Genomic DNA, 18,009 nt, shown 5'->3' on the forward strand with positions numbered 1-18,009 from the left:
ACAAATCAGGTCCAATACTTCTCTTTAAAATGCCATTGAAATCTATTGTCATGGTAACAACAATATTGGAGAGGGATAAAGCACACCATCTTACAAAAGACGAATAAACAATCGCCAAATAAGTAATAGTATACACATGAACAAAAAGATGTTGCAAATGCTTTCACTTATTTTAGAACATCGAGTTCCACTTATTTTGTTAATTTCCAAAAAAAAATGCACACAACCTTAAAAGCGCACATGTATAATTGCATAAATATGAGTATTGAAATCCCATACTTCACAATGGTATTTGTTACACAGATTTATCCATCAACAATGCAATTAGTTGCATCTGGATTTCCAAAGTATTGGAAAGTGACTGAAGCACGATGCTAACATCACGTGGGCTCCTCGGTTGGGCTCGCAGGGTAGGAGTAGCGGAAACACACGGCAAGTTCTCAGAATAACACACTTAAGACTACACAAAGCCTAGTGAGAATGAATTTTTCACTTGGCACAATTTATCCAGTTTTCTCACATTATCGTCAGTGGCTTACGGCTGCTGCGGCATGGGAGTGTTTGAAAAAAAAAAATGCAGGCAATAAAAATATCGTTATGCTAAAATAATATTTCAGTGATCATGAGCCAATTCCTCAGAATAATTTGATGGAGGCTTCACACACTATAACAGATTTAAATTAGAGTTTAACTTATGACGTTGGTGTGCTTTTCCTCCCTCACAAGCCCCTGTGTCATTTGAAAGTGATGTAGAAATAGTCATTGGTCCAACTAACCATAAAAATTAACTACAAACTTAAATGCACTTGTTCCTTCTTTTGACATGACAACCAAAGCTATTAAAGAAGTACTGCCCTGGAATTCAAGACATGCATGACTGAGCTACTAATGATAACTAAGGAAGACACGCAGCCCATTGGGACCATGCCACCTTCAAGCAGAGCAACCTCTTCAGTCTCACTCCCCTTTCACTGTTTTCACAAAACCTCCAAAGGAAAAGATGTTGGTGGCAAAATAAATTGAAATGATACAGCTGTTGGTTTTCACCTCTAGGTGGGAGTCTTGAGTACAGACACATACAAACCCTTGTGTATAGGGACAAATCATGTTGTACGGTCTCCAATATACAACTAAAATATAAATACATGCTCCCAATATTTCACAAATATCAGTTTACTTCTAACAGATTTAATCTCGAAAGTAATGGCCAAAGTTCATCTCTCAAACAACACAATTGAAACAGATTATCAAGTTATTTAGAGTCTTTTAGGACTCTGATGTGTGCAGCTGGTTGCCACGGCGCATCACGTCACTGATTGCAATGCAGAAGTATTTGCATTGGCTATGAAACATGCTGGAGCATCCAGAAATGTAAAAGCAACACTTTAGGCATTTCCCAAAATAGAAACTTTTTGAACTTTTGGGTTAATAAAATTAATCCATAACATAACAGCAAACAATAAATATGAGCACCAAGCCAAACCCAACAGAATCTCAGTTTGAGGATTATATTGCCAGTGCCGAAAGGCAATTTGGCACTCCTGCTATCATTTATAGCATCAGGCAAATTTGTAATCGTTCCTCATAAACTCTAAGCTCAAGCCTTGATTTCCCTGCAAATTGTACTACAATTTCACTTCAAGGATCCTTCTGAAGATGGAGAAACAGAAGCGGTACGGTGGCACAGTGGTAGAATTGCTGCCTTGCAGTGCCAGAGAGCCGGGTTTGATCCTGACTGTGGGTGCTGTCTGTACGGAGTTTGTACGTTCTCCCGGTGACCGCGTGGGTTTTCTCCGAGATCTTCAGTTTCCTCCCACACTCCAAAGACGTGCAGGTTTGTAGGTTAATTGGCTTGGTAAATGTAAAATATTGACCCTAGTGTGTGTAGGATAGTGTTAATGTGCCGGGATCACTGGTCGGCACGGACTCAGTGGGTCGAAGGGCCTGTTTCCGCGCTGTAACTCTAAACTAAACTAAAAGTGCAGGTGAGTAACAACACCCTAGAAGCCTGGTGCTTCCTAAGAAACTAGAAAACATATTTAAAACATTCCAAGAATGGAATTTAGCAAGGCATTTGATAAGGTTCCGTACGGTAGGCTGATCTGGAAGGTTGGATTGCACTGATGTTAGGCATGGACAGCTGAGGGTGGGGGGGGGACAGGGATTTGAGGGGGGAGTAATAAAAGGAAGGAAAGTTGTGAACACATTGAATGGCAGGGATAGGCAGGAGGGGCTGAGTGGCCTCCTGCTATGGTCTGCCCCCACCTGGAGAGTTGGGGACAGGGCGAGGAGCAGTGGCTGCGTTTGACGTAGGGGAGGGAATGCGCGCCCCTAATGGTGGGAGGGCGAAACGTTTGTCTCAGAGGGTGGGAGCTGGAGAGCAGGACCTGGGGTGGCGAGAGATTAATACTTGTGTTGAGGGAAGCCCTGATGATGTTGAATAGCAGAATTGGCTAGAGAGGCTGAGCGGTCTCCTGCTATGGTCGGACACAGCCGTTAGTTTGGCGACAGGGTGAGGGAGCAGTGGCTGGGTCTGACCTGCGGGGGGCAGGGTAATTGTGTGGCAGCTCACCTGGAAAAGGCGGGGGGGGGGGGGGGGGGGGGGGGGGGAGGGAGGGAGGGGGGGAGGGAAGGAGGGAGGGAGGAGGGGGGGGGGGAGGGAGGGAGGGGGGAGGGAGAGAGGGAGGGTGGAAAGCCCCAACCTGTAGTTTGGGGAGAGGGCTGAGAGCTTGGGAGGGGGATAAATACCCCGGTCAAATGAATCCCTAATCGCATTGAATGGCAGGGCCAGGCTTGGAGGGGTTGAATGACCTCTTGCTTCGGTCTTCCCCACTGAGAGGCAGCTTGACAACTGGACTATATTGCACTAGACATTATTCCCTTTGTGTGTACACTGTGGACGGCTTGATTGTAATCATGTATCGTTTTTTTCCCGATGATTGGATAGCACACCACAAAAAAAGCTTTTCACTTTACCTTGGTGCATGTGACAAGAAAACGAAAGAAGCAAGCAGGTGATCCAGGGAGAGCTAGCCAACTGGATAGGCAATTGGCTTCAAAGAATGAAGCAGAGGGTGAAGGTGGAAGGTAGACACAAATTGCTGGAGTAACTCAGCGGGTGAGGCAGCATCTCTGGAGAGAAGGAATGGGTGCCGTTTCGGGTCCCGAAACGTCACCCATTCCTTCTCTCCTAAGATGCTGCTTCACCCGCTGAGTTACTCCAGCATTTTGTGTCTACCTTCAATTTTAACCAGCATCTGCAGTTCTTTCTTCCACGTGATGGTGGAAGGTTGCTTTTCAGACTGGAGTCCTGTGACTAGTGGTGTGCCTCAGGGATTGGTGCTGGGTCCACTGCTGTTTGTGGGGGGGAGAGTGTTGTAGAGCAGAGAGATCTAGGAGTGAAGGTACATAGTTCCTTTAAATTGGTGTCGCAGATAGATAGGATAGTCCAGAAGGCTTTCGACACACTGGTCTTCATCAGTCAGAGTAACGAGTATAGAAGTTGGAATGTGTAAGAAGGAACTGCAGAAGGAAGTTGGGATGTTATGTTACAGTTGTGAAAGACATTTTGGTGAGGCCACATTTGGAGTATTGTTCAGTTTTGGTCACCCTGGCATGGGAAAGAGATTGAGCTGGAAAGGGTGGAGAAAAGATTTATAAAGATGTTGCCAGAACTCGGGGGGGGTTATGAGATATGGGGAGGGGGTTGATGAGGCCAGGATGAGGAGTGATCATATTGAGGTACATAAGATCATGAAGAGAATAGATACGGGTATATGCATGGAGCCCATCTACCCAGAGTCAAGAACCAGAGGTGCTAGAGGAAAGATTTCACAGGCACCTGAAGGGCAACCTTTTCACACAAAGGGTGGTATGTACTGTATATGGAACGAGCTACTGAGGAGTTAGTTGAGGCACATACTATCACTACATTTAAATAATATTTGGACAGGCACATGGATAGGAAAGGATATGGGCCAAACAGAAGCAGGTGGGACCAGTATATATGAGGCATCTTGGTTTGTGTGGACAAGTTGGGCCAAACGACTGTTTCCATGGTGTATAACTTTATGACTCTCACCTAGAACATATGTCCCCTTGTTTATGATTCCCCAATCCTGGGTAAAATACTCCGTACATTCATCTGGAGAAACTCAGCGGGTGAGGCAGCATCCATGGAGAGAAGGAATAGGCCACGTTTCAGGTCGAGACCCTTCTTCAGACCTTCTCTCCATAGATGCTGCCTCTCCCACTGAGTTTCTCCAGCTTTTTTTGTCCACCTTCGATTTCTCCAGCATCTGCAGTTCTTTCTTAAACAACTGTACATTCATCTTATCTATTCCCCCTAATGATTTTAAACACTTCTATAAAGTCACCCCTCAGTCTTTTGCTCACCAAGGTGTAGTCATAGCCTGCCCATCCTCTCCCTTTACTTAAGCCCCTCAGGTCCTGGCAACATCCTTTTAAATCTTCTGTACATCATTCCCACCTACTTCACTCTGCTTCATCTGCTCCCCACCAACGTGCGTGTGCGTGTACACACACACCCACACACCTATACCCTGTAGGTAAAAACGTTTCTCTCCTCTTTCTCCTATCTGATGAAGGGTCTTCGACCTGAAACATTGACTCTGTTTCTCTTTCCATGGATGCAGCCTGACTTGCTAAGTAGTTCCGCTATTTTCTGTGTTATTCAAGCTTTACCCCACCATCTCTTCCTCACATAAACCCAATAAAAATAATTTTATTAAGAAACATTTGAAACAACATCTATTTAAAAATAACTTACATCTTTTATTATTCGGACCCCATGAGAGCTCTTCAGATTCACTGCTATGCTCTGCAAAGAATAAAAATCACTTGGTTTAGAAGAGATTATACTAAACATTTTACACCACATAGAATAATCAGCTGCCTGTTGAAATGAGACAAAAAATAAGATTTTCTTCGCAGGATGTGGATGTTGCTGGCAAATCCAGCACTTCTTGTGCCCATAAACTGGCAGCCTTTCTAGACTTGGATAAGAGTCAATTAGAGGTACAGGATTTGCCAATATTGCAAAAAGCCTCTCAAACACCCCTATCGCATCTGCCTGGGCCACCATCCATGGCAGCTCGTTCATGGCACCCACCGCTCACGGTGCAAAAAGCTTGCTCCACACATCGCCTTCAGACTTTGCCCCTCTCACCTTAAAGCTATGTTACACAGAACACAGATGCAGGAGTAGGCCATTCGGCCCTTCGAGCCAGCACGTACCATCATGGCCGATCATCCTAAATCAGTACCCCGTTCCTGCTTTCTCCCCATATTCCTTGATTCCGTTAGCCCTAGAAGCTCTCTCTAATGCTTGAAAACATCCAGTGAATTGGTCTCCACTGACTTCTGTGGCAGAGAATTCCACAGATTCACAACTCTCAGGGTTAAAACGTGTTCGAACATCAACACCCTCCAATGTCTTGCCATTTAATAATGCTGATATTATTTTCCATCATGCAGAGGTTTTCGCATTGTTACATTACCACTGTATATAACTGCATAGATACAAACTTGCAGACTTTTTCATTCCCTTTATACTAAACCCATATTGAACAAACAGGTGAAGAATGCAAGAAACATTAACCATGATTTACATTGTTTCAGCCTCACCTTTTTATTTCGATTGACACTCAGGAAGTAGACACTTTCTGTTCCCACGAACGGTGGACCCCAGGCTCTTGTTTCATCACCAGATCCTATTAACAAGGGTAGATTTTAGCAATACGAATCGATCACATTAAAGATGATTATTTATTTTCTACGCTTAATTTTATGCCTTTCTGGTGTCTAATTTTTGTTTCTTAATATTGTTTGCACTTTCATTTGCATTTTTGTTCCTTCACTATTCTGTTCCAATTACCTGTGGGCTGGTTGGTGCTTGAGTAGAGGCCAAAGAAGATGAACGATGAATTAATATTTTATTGTCACACGTGAAAAGTCACAGTGAAATTCTTTGCTTGCACACCCATGGTATGCAAATAGTTGCCACATAAAGGGCATTTACAAAGTCACAACGTATCCCCGCGCCAAGTCCCCATTGTTCTTCCCACTCCCCCTCCTGCACGGTGGTCCCCCACACGCCAGGTCCTCCTTTGTTCCTGCCCCCCCCCCCGCCCTCCCCCCCCCCCCCCCCCCCCCCCCCGTCAGCGGTGTCCTCACTCCACATGGTCCGTCTTCGTCCATCGGTCGGTGCCGCACCGACATCTCCACTATCGCCGCCGGGTCCTCTCCGACCCCTCCGTGGCTCCGACCTGCGAGGCTCCTCCGACCTGCGAAGCTCTGGCCCCGGCTTCTCCGCGGTCATCTGGGAGGCATCGTAGGCCAAACGGCTTGTTGTTGTGCTGTACTGTCCTGTGGTCTATGTCTCAATAAGGCCATGGAGCCATTCGAGGATTGAGACATCCATTCAGCTGCCTCTGACACTCCCCTTCTTCTCCAAAGCCTGTCAGATCAATCTTCTGTGGAACTTCCCTTGCTCCCTCTCTGAACATTTAATTCTCTACCTTTTCTCGTATTTCCCTTTTCCCTCCTGGTCTGGAAATACACATCTTCGACCCAAAACCTTGCCTATTTCCTTTGCTCCATAGATGCTGCCTCACCCGCTGAGTTTCTCCAGCATTTTTGTCTACCTTCTTATTCCCCAAAGCTTTTTTTGCATTTTGCAAACTACCCGCAAGATGCATCTTAAAACAAACAATGCAATGTTTTAATTAAGTAAACGCAGATGAAATGTTTCGGACACATCTTGTTCGTAATTGTTACAACTAAACTGCAGTCTTGTTAAAGTAACAATTCTGTAGACGCATGGCACAAAGATGAGAAGCAAAGAATGTACTGAAGCACAACCACAGTGGAAGGACAAGCTACCAAGCACAGGATGAGCTGTAACAATGTTCAGTTTAAAATATACAATTTAACAGGACTGAAACATTAACTAAATTAACCGGGAATGTACAAACAACTAGAAGTAGGGGTAGATTGTTTTTTAAAGGACAAAGAACAGAAGATTGCAACGATTGCAAGAAACACTGGTATAAGACCATCTCTTATCTATCGGCACATAATACTTATTCCTCCATTCCTTTCCTATCCGGTTCCAGACTCCTGGTACGGAATCAAGGATAGGAAAATAATCAGTTTTCAAGAGAGGAATCAAGGTTGAATTACCGAGATTTAGAAATGATAAGGGATGAGATCTCTCAGGATAGCTCTGATACGATTGTGTCATTTAAGAGGCTTTTAGATAGGCACATGGATTTGCAGGGAATGGAGGGATATGGATCATGTGCAGGCTTAGATTAGTTTAACTAGGCATCATGTTCGACACAGACATTGTAGGCCAAAGAGCCTATTCCTCTGCTGCACTGTACTGTTCTACATTTGATGATATTGTTAGTTAACATCCGAAATCAAAAAGTAAGTATAAATAAAAGTGGGGGTCAAGAGAGGGAGACAACAGACAGGAAGAGACAGACAAGGCAGAGGAGAGACTACAGAAAACAAAATACATCAAGAGGAAAGGAGATTGTGTTACAATTATTCATAAGAACACCACCAAAGTTGGGTCCCTTCCCCTCAATGCGCGGTTGTGGGAGGGGGCGGCCTGCGGCGTCACACAGGCACTAACCACCCCCTTTGATATTATATTAATATTATTCATTCGCTCTTTTTACCCCTTCCCAGCCCTATCCACTCACACATAGCCCCCAACTGAGTTCCTCCAGCTTTTAGTGTCTATCTTCGGTTTAAACCAGCATCTGCAGTTCCTTCATACACAATGGCCTATATCCAGCCTTGCCTATATATTCACAGCCAGAAAAAGACATATAATGCCTTCTCTCTGAAGGTTCTTCACCTTTGATTGATGCGAGACAAAGGAATGGCTGGAAAGTTAAATGGGTATTTTGTATTGGTCATCGCCACAGAGGATGCAACTAGCATTCCCAAAATATGTGGATATGGAGAAGATGTTTTTTTCTTGTGAATAATCTCGAAAAAGGGTTCACTAAAGATAGGGAGATGAGGTTATAATCAAATCAGCAAAGAGTTTATTGAATAGCAGGGAAGGCCTGAGGGTTTAAGTGGCCATGTCAACTGACCTCAGTCAGGTGAACGACAACAAACAGAGACATCAGCAGCGCCGCCGCTTGGCGCCAACCCAGAGCAGGCGCCCTTTTTAGGGCAGGCACCTACGGATGTCGAACCGGATGGCATCACCCTGCTGGAGACTTGCTGCCTCAAACGCAAGAAGAAGAAGAAGAAGACGCCTCCTAAATGCCACAATCGTATAGACTTGGGGGGGGACGCATTTGTCTTTTTGCACTATTATTGTTTGTTTTTATGTGTATGTATGTATATAATGAATTACTTGCAGCAGCACAACAGAATTATATGCAGCAGCACAACAGAACTCTGTAAATGTGTGTGTGTGTGTAAACGTGTGTGTGTGTGTGTGTGTGTATATATTTTTAATTCTGATCTTTTTTTAAATTAATGTCTTGTTTACAGGGTACTATTTTCTCATATTATGTTGTGTTCCTACAAGTAAGTATTCCTTTGTTCTGTCTGGGGCATATGACAATGACACACTCTTGACTCTAGTGTCCGCATCTACCACCACCCCTACCCGGGTGTTCGTGCCCCCACCCCAACTTACTGTGGGTAAAAATAAACTTGCCTTGCACATTTCCATTACATTTCCCCTCTCACCTTATAGCTCTGCTCTCTCGTCATATCGAATCATATAGCATAGAAAAAGGCACTTTGACCCAACTTGTCCATGCTGACCAATATGCCCCATCTACACTAGCCCTACCTTACTGTCTTCGGCCCATATCTCTCTAACCTGGGCTTTTTATGTACCTATCCAACTGTTTCTTAAATGTTGTGATAGTACCTGCCTCAACTACCTCTATTGGCAGCTTGTTCCATACACCCACCACTCTTTGTATACAAACGTTGGCCCTAAGGTTCCCAATAAATCTTGCCCCCTCACCTTAAACCTATGACCTCTGTTTCTTGATTCCCTGACTCTGGATAAAAGACTGTGCATTTACCCTATCTATTCCGCACATGATCTTATAAACCTCTATAAGATCACCTCTCATCCTCCTGAGTTCCAAAGAATAAATTACTAGCCTACTCCCTATAGCTCAGGCCTTGACACCTGGCTACATCGTTGTCAAGCTTCTCTGCACCCTATCCAGCTTAACACCATAGTTCATGGAATAAGGCGATCAAAACTGAAAACAATGCTTCAAATGTGGCCTCACCAATGTCTTTTACCACAGTAGCATGACCTGACAACTTCTACGCTCAAAACCGTGAAGAAAGGCCAATGCGTCGAGGACAAAGCAAAAACACTTCAATGATGGCAAGGCTTATTTTCAAAGTTGTATTCCTCCACATCAGGCTGCAGCTTCGACAAAATGCATCGCAGCAACTCACCAAAATTCACAAAAAGCAGACAGGGCAAGAATAACAATTGCATGGAAGGGCCAACCCTAGCATCCCTGCCTAGTCACACACTACCTTACGTGTAAGCATCTCCATTTGCCAATAATCGCTGGGTCTTTTTTGCAGAAGTCCCCACCCACAGCTTCCCAATGTACCTATGTCACAGACCAAGCAGCCAGGGTTTGATTTATGTAGAAGCTAGACAAGCTTAAGCTTAGGGGCTCGAGATCTAGGGCGGCCTCGGCCCGCTCCACTAAGGTGTATAAAACTTTTAACATATTCGTATTTTCTGAGCCTTGTCCTTTCAACAGTCAGGAGTGTTCGAGTCAGTGCGCGGCTGCAAGTTTAACAATGTCAGAACCAGCTCCGATTGTGCCCGACCTACCTGCTTCAGGGGAGAAGAGATAAGGCTCCGGACGGGGTAAAGGGTGGGTGGGAGCGAGCAGCCACCCGCTACGATAGGCGGAATGGTCCTTTCTATAGTTAACCCTGTTCAGTCTCTGATGGGGCTGGTTTCCCGCCCACTGGGACCTCCCACACTTTGCCCGCTGACCCTGGCCACTCCACCGCCCTCCAGCAGCCCACAGCCATCGCCTTACCTGTAGCCTGGACTCAGCACCGGGCCTGAAGTTTCCATGATGCAGACTCCAACTTCCCAGATTTTGATTGTGCTGGGTCATCGTGCTAGTCCCCTCAACCCTGGTAACCTCAGTGGCTGTCCCACTGGGTCTTCCCCCTTCCCCTCAAACCATGTGACCCCAGATCTTCCCCACCCACACTACAGTCCTCATACCCCTCTACCCCCGGACCACCCACCAGCCAGCCACCCACCAGACATCACCTCGGCCTCAGTCCACTCACCTGCCTTCCTCTGGCGCCAACCCCCATCCCCCCCTGACCTTCCCCTCTCAGATACCGAATGGTCTGTCCACAGCAGAGGCCTCACCTTTGTCCCCCTCAGTCCCCACCTCAATGAGTTCCGCGCCCGCCGCGATTTGGAGCTCTTCTTCCGAGGGCAGTCTTATGACAATGCTGCCAACATGGCTGGTAGGTACAAGGGTTTGCAGCAAAAAATCCTCGAAAAAAAATTTGCAAGATTTATTCCATGCGCTGCTCACTCATTAAATTTGGTGGGCAGTTCGGCTGTTGATTGCTGCCTTGATGCAGTGAACGGTTTTGGAATTATCAATGCACAAAGAGATGGGCAGTTCTAAAATCATTTTTGCAACCTCAGTCAAAAGTGCCTAAATATTTGTCAGACACTAGGTGGGAGGCACATGCAAAAGCCACAGAAGCTATTTTGGAAAGTTACAGCACTATCAGTGATGCCCTCAGTCATTTGTACTCTGATGTTAATGTGAAGGGTGATACCAGGCTTCAAGCTAACAATCTTTTGCAGAAAATGGAAGAACTGGAATTTATGTTTATGCTGCATTTTTGGACCCGTCTGCTAGGTAATTTCCACAAAGTCAACAAAGCCATTCAGAAATCCAAACTGTTATTGAGTACTTGTGCACGTTTGTACAGTTCACTTCAGGATTTGGTAAGCAAAATTAGAGAAGATTTTGATGAGCTTGAGCAACAAGCAGAGGCCACCTTGCCAGATGTTAACTACAGAACTGTCACAGGGAGACAAAGAGTAAAGGGCCTGTCCCACGAGCATGCGACGCCATGCGGCAAGCGCAATCTAAAGGGCCTGTCCCACGAGCATGCGACTGCATGCGGCAAGCGCGACCAAACCAGAAACGGGGGCCGCGCAGAGGTTGAGTGAGTGACATGAAGTTCGAGCGAAGTCCGCGGGAAGTTCGCGCGTGACGTAAGGCGTCGAGGCGGTGCTTACGGCGTCGAGGCGGCTGTGGGCCGGCAGGCCGTTGCCGCACGGAATTTTTGAACATGGTCAGTTTTCATCACGGAGCCCCGCACGATGTCAGGACCAGCTCCGCATAACTCCATACGGCTCTGGCGATCGAAGTGGGATCGGCTCCGCGAGGCCGTACGGCTCAAGTAACCACGTTAGGTCGTGCTTGCTGCATGGAGTCGCATGCTCGTGGGACAGGCCCTTCAGGAAATGGCAAGGAAATGATGGAAGTGCACCTGGTCCTGATGCTTTAGATAAACTTTCTTCAAGAGATAAGTTTAGGATAAAATCATTTATTCCTATACTAGATGCACTTGAAACCAATTTAAAAAGAAGAGGTACTGTGTGCAGTGAAGTTGTACAACAGTTTTCCTTTCCTGCTAATCTGACCGCATCTGAGCAATAAATTCAGCAAGGTGTTGAACTGTTGATGGAAGCATACCCAGAAGATGTTGACCTGAAACTCACTGATACATTTTTGCACTTTCACTCGTACGTGAGATAAAGCCATAGGCATACAGAAGAGCACTCTGTCTCATACAGGCCGCTATCAAATTATATACAAGGAAAACATTCAGATGTCCTTCCCTAATGTGGAAGCAATCTTGCAGCTGTTTCTTAGCTTAATGGTCACCAACTGCTCGGGAGAGAGGTCTTTTTCAAGACTCAAAAGAATTAACAATGAATTAAGGTCCACAATGTCTCAAGACAGGTTGTCTGCAATGAGCATTCTGTGCATTGAGAGCGACAAACTTAGACAAACAGATCTTAGTGAACTTCTGGACGATTTTTCTATGAAGAAAATTACGATATATATTAATGATTTGGTGAGGGATGAGGGAATTGAATGCAACATCTCCAAGTTTGCAGATGACACGAAGCTGGGGGGCAGTGTTAGCTGTGAGGAGGATGCTAGGAGGCTGCAAGGTGACTTGGATAGGCTGGGTGAGTGGGCAAATGCATGGCAGATGCAGTATAATGTGGATAAATGTGAGGTTATCCACTTTAGTGGCAAAAAACAGGAAAGTAGATTATTATCTGAATGGTGGCCGATTAGGAAAGGGGGAGATGCAACGAGACCTGGGTGTCATGGTACACCAGTCATTAAAAGTAGGCATGCAGGTGCAGCAGGCAGTGAAGAAGGCGAATGGTATGTTAGGATTCATAGCAAAAGGATTTGAGTATAGGAGCAGGGAGGTTCTACTGCAGTTGTACAGGGTCTTGGTGAAACATAGAAACATAGAAATTAGGTGCAGGAGTAGGCCATTCGGCCCTTCGAGCCTGCACCGCCATTTAATGATGATCAATTGAAATAGCTTAGGGGCTGATCATCCAACTCAGTATCCCGTACCTGCCTTCTCTCCATACCCTCTGATCCCCTTGGCCACAAGGGCCACATCTAACTCCCTCTTAAATATAGCCAATGAACTGGCCTCAACTACCCTCTGTGGCAGAGAGTTCCAGAGATTCACCACTCTCTGTGTGAAAAAAGTTCTCCTCATCTCGGTTTTAAAGGATTTCCCCCTTATCCTTAAGCTGTGACCCCTTGTCCTGGACTTCCCCAACATCGGGAACAATCTTCCTGCATCTAGCCTGTCCAACCCCTTAAGAATTTTGTAAGTTTCTATAAGATCCCCTCTCAATCTCCTAAATTCTAGAGAGTATAAAATCAGGTGAGACCACACCTGGAGTATTGCGTACAGTTTTGGTCTCCTAATCTGAGGAAAGACATTCTTGCCATAGAGGGAGTACAGAGAAGGTTCACCAGACTGATTCCTGGGATGTCAGGACTTTCATATGAAGAAAGACTGGATAGACTCGGTTTGTACTAAAGAAAGGGGATTTTTGAGATCGGATGTTCGCGTATATTCTATTTGTAGCCATGTGGGATTGCTCAAAGCTGAGTGACGGTAATGGCTCCAATCATCGGGACAAGAAATTTTTGAAATTTATATTCGATTTGATTAATAATTTTATCAAGAATAGAGAAAAAAATTTATGGGTGATAAATATTTTATTTATTAATACTTACCGTTTAAAAGTAGTATCATTTCAGATAGATCCCTCATTAAATAAATATGCCCACTTAAAATTTCACAAGTAACCATCGGGACATACGGTTTTTTAAGTGGGGGGGGGGGGGGGGGGGGAAAGAATCACCCATATACATTCCACAGATGCATCATAGTAGAGCCTGATTTTAACAATATTTTTAATTCAAATTAAATGTGTTACCTGGTCTTTCTACTTTGATGATTTCTGCACCCAGATCTCCCAAGATCATTGTAGCAAATGGTCCTGCTAACACTCTGGAATGGGCAATGGAAACAGATGATTACATTCTCATTGCTACATTTTCATCCAAGTAACAGATTTTATTTGTGTTAATAAAAATGAATTTACCTTGTGAGATCTAGTACTTTTATTCCTTCTAATGGTTTCACATTTCCTAGAAACCAAAACATACTTTTAGAGGTCTTATCGAGTCACACAATCAACTTCAAGACACACAAAAGATCTTACACATGCATCATAATATTGGCTCCACAAAGGATCACACTGTAAGTTATAGATAACACTCTGCCAGCTCTACAAATTTGAGACAAAGGTGGATTCTGGTGGCATAATCTCACTAAATCATCATTGCACCATTTCTGCTTTGAACCTCGATCATGAATGAGAATTTGCACAGGGTTTTAGGATTGGCAAGGTTAGCACATTTAAAGTATTCCCTCACACCTTACTAATGATCGTTGCTTCCTTTCATGAAACATAGGGCCTATGCACTATGATGCAAACTTCAGGTCACTTAATATGAGTGTTATCAAAATATTGACAGAATTTGACACAGTGCCACAGAAAGGACAGATCACCAAAAATGTGGTCAACTGAATAGGTAACTTGCCTCTTGTAAAGTTAACTGAATTACGGAGCCAGATTAGTTTAGTGTGAGAATCCGAGCTTTAGAACAAGCCAGCTGAAAGCAAAGTTGTCAGCTATTAAAATCAGAAGTGTGCAAAGTTGATACTGTACATGGTAAGAGTAGGATTTTTGTAAGTCAATGGAAATATGGGAAAAGAGATCATTGTTATTGAAAACTAATGGCAAAGAAGGTGGCAATTGACCAGGTATTCATGGTGGCTGAGACTGTGATGCAAAGTGCTTGCTGGTTAGGGAGTTTAATTTAGTTTAGTTTAGTTTAGTGATACAGCACGGAAACAGGCCCTTCGGCCCACTGAATCCGTGCCGACCAGCGATCCCTGCACATTAACACTATCCTACACACACTAGGGACAATTTACACATACAGTGTAAATAGTGTGGGAGGAAACTGAAGATCTCACGCGGTCACGGGATCGAACCCAGGTCTCCTGCGCTGTAAGGCAGCAACTCTACCACTGCGCCACTGTGCCGCCCACGGTTGGCGAGGGGATTGAGGCCATGAAAGGACTTGACGGATGATAAATTCAAAACAGACGTGTGGTTAAAGCAGCAGCCAGCGTAAGCACACAGCCACAGTTGCAATGGATGAATTAGACTTTACAATTTAAGATGCGAGCATCAAAGTTCCAGATTAATACATTTTTATTGAGAGATATAAGATGAACGGGAGTGCACTCATATTATCAAAACCGGAAACAACTAAAGGTATAGATGAGAGCTTCGGCGGATAACCTAATGGAAGAACGGAGACAGGCGAATTTATGGTGGAAATAAATGACCCTAATGAATACAGACAAACACTGAACTGTAAGCCAAACAAACAAATTTGAAAACAGTCTGGCTTCACTGTATACAATATCCTCGATGATAATGTAGAAACAAGGAACTGCAGATAGACACATTAAAGGTGGAGTAACCCAGCGGGTCAGGCATTATCCCTGGAGAACATGGATTGGTGACGATTCTGGTCTAGACCCTTCTTCAGCCTGATTGTGGGGAGGGGGAGGGGAGAAGAAAGCTGAATAAGAAGAGAGGCAGGAGAAAGCGTGGCAGGTAACTGGCGGACATGGATGAGAGGAGTTTTTGATAGAAAAGTGGTTGGAACAAAGGCCAGAGATAAGAAAGGAAGACGTGAGACAGGTTTGAAGTTGCACATTGTAAATCCAGAGGGAGAAAAATGGCAGGAGGGGAGGAAATGGGGGAGGTCATTGGGTGGGAGTCCATGTGAGGCACAGGGGAGGGAAGGTGGGGGGGGGAATAGAGGGGGATCGGGAGGGAAGAGGGGGTTACCTAAAATTGGAGAATTCAATGGTCATCCCTTTGGGTTGTAATCTACCCAAGTAGAAAGCTTATCATTTAGGTAGCTTACAACACATTAGCATACAGTGCATGCTTCAAGAAGACTACTATAATCCCGGTGCCAAAGAAAAGTAAGATCTCACGCCCTAACGACTAACGTCCAGTGGCCATGGCATCCACCACCATGAAGTGCTTTGAGAGGCTAGTTATGGAACACATTAAATCCAGTCTACCAAGCGGCCTTGACCCACTGCAGTTCGCCTACCGCCACAACAGGTCCACAGATGATGCCATCGCCCCAGCCCTACACTCATTCCTGGAACACCTGGACGTGGGTCACCAACTCAGACTCCTATTCACAAACTACAGCTCGGCTTTTAACATCATTATCCCATCCAAGCTCATCACCAAACTGTGGAACTTGGAATCAGCAATCGGATCCTCGACTTTCTGACCAACAGACCCCAATCAGTGAGGAGAGGTGACAAATCATCCTCTACGATAATCCTCAACACTGGTGCTCTGCAAAGAAATGTTCTCAGCCCCCTACTTTACTCCTTATACACCCACGACTGTGCCAAGTATAATTGCAATTCAACTGACAAAATTGCGGATTACACCACCATAGTAGGCCGGATCTCAAATAATGAAAAGACGGAGTATGGGAAGGAGATTGAGAACCTCGTGACCTGGTATCAAGTAAACAACCTTTCTCTCAATGTTAGCAAGACAAACGAGATAGTGATTGACTTCAGGAATCGAAGCGGTACACATACAATATATTTGCTGCAGCAGCTTACAACCCAGTGGTATGAATATTGATTTCTCTACCTTCAAGTAACCCTCTCTCCATCCCTCCCCCACCCAAGTCGTATCAGCTTCAGTCATCTTGTTGAGTCTCATTGTCTACTCGTTTTCACCTTAGCCACAGTTAACAATGGCCTGTTTCCTTTATCATCGTTACTTTTTTGCATATCTTTCATTCATTTGTTATACATCTCTCTACATCACCGTCTTTATCTCATGTTTCCCTTTCTCCTGACTCTCACTCTGCCATCTATTCCTTTTCTCCAGAGATGCTGTCTGACCCGCTGAGTTACTCCAGCTTATTGTGTCTATCTTCGGTTTAAACCAGCATCTGCAGTTCCTTCCTACACATACAATGTACACATACAATGACAGTGCCAATGTTGCAATGGCTGAAAACGTCAAATTCCTCAGAGTAAATATCACCAGCCCCTTGTCCTGTACTAGCCATATCGACGCAATGTCCAAAAAAAACATATCAATGGCCCTACTCCCCAAAAAGACAGGAGATCCAGCAAGTCCACAAAAACTCTCACCACGTTCTACAGATGTACCGTAGAAAGCATTTTCTCAGGATGCATCATCGCATGGTTTGGGAACATCTCCATCCAAGACCGCAAGAAATTGCAGCAAATTGTGTTTGCACCCAAACCAGCTCAACCCGCACCAGCACACAAACCAACCTCCCTTCCATTGACACCATCTCGTCGTGGCTACCCCTCGAGGTCGAGGATGATGGTCTACATTCTGTTGTTTTTATGGACTCTCAGGTGGCTTATGACTTCAATTCTGGCTTTGAAAGTTTTTCGACATTCAGGACAGGTAATTCCAGATGTCAGGTCGGATTATGGTTGATGCTGCCACTCTTTCTGTTTTCTTCCCTTTTCTTCTAATTCTGAGCTTCGAAGATCGCTGTTCCTTCTTGGATGATGGTTCTCCAGAGTTTCCTGTCCTTGGCATTGGTTTCCCAATTGTCGATGTTGATTTCACATTTCTTCATGCTGGCTTTTAAGGCGTCTTTGAATCTCTTCTTTTGTCCGCCTCATTCCGATTGCCTTCTTTAAGCTGGGAGTAGAAGGTTTGCTTTGGTAGACGCTTGTGATCCATCCGAACACCATGACCGACCCACCTGTTGGTTTTTGATGATGAAGGCTTCGATGCTAGATGTTTTCGCTTCATTCAGCACGCTGACGTTGGTTTTTCTATCGTCCCAGCTGATAATTAAGCTGATTCGAAGACAGATGGAATTTTTCAAGTGTTTTCAGATGGCGTCGGTATGTTGTCCAGGTTTCTGATGCAAACAGGAGTGTTGGAATCACCACTGCCTTGTACACTAACATTTGGGTATCTGTTCGGATTTCCCGATTTTGAAAGACCCTCGTTCGAAGACGTCCGAAAGCTGTTCCAGCACACTTAAGACGATGTTGGATCTCGTCATCAAGGTCGACATTGGAGGAGAGGTGACTTCCAAGGTACGAAAAGTGATCCACATTTTCCAGGGTTGTTTCACCAAGTTGAATTGATGGTTCTTCCCGATTTGTCTCAGTTGGCGATTGGTAGATAACCCGAGTCTTCTTGGAGTTGATGGTAAGTTCAAGTTTCGTGTATGT

General features: G+C 44.9%; 1 protein-coding gene across 7 annotated transcripts in view; it reads right to left on the minus strand.

Annotated features, from left to right (window-relative positions):
• The window catches only part of sugct (succinyl-CoA:glutarate-CoA transferase), a 404,067-nt gene that overhangs the window by 360,179 nt on the left and 25,879 nt on the right, over positions 1 to 18,009 (minus strand). For all 7 annotated transcript variants that reach the window (XM_055633822.1, XM_055633824.1, XM_055633819.1 and 4 more), the window contains exons 2-5: positions 13,754 to 13,799; positions 13,586 to 13,659; positions 5,647 to 5,732; positions 4,790 to 4,840 (exon numbers count right to left, since the gene is read on the minus strand). In XM_055633822.1, the coding sequence (XP_055489797.1) occupies positions 4,790 to 4,840; positions 5,647 to 5,732; positions 13,586 to 13,659; positions 13,754 to 13,799 (257 nt within the window). The remainder of the gene's footprint in view (positions 1 to 4,789; positions 4,841 to 5,646; positions 5,733 to 13,585; positions 13,660 to 13,753; positions 13,800 to 18,009) is intronic.

This window comes from Leucoraja erinacea, chromosome 4 (genome assembly GCF_028641065.1).
Source record: "Leucoraja erinacea ecotype New England chromosome 4, Leri_hhj_1, whole genome shotgun sequence".
Classification (NCBI taxonomy): domain Eukaryota; kingdom Metazoa; phylum Chordata; class Chondrichthyes; order Rajiformes; family Rajidae; genus Leucoraja; species Leucoraja erinaceus.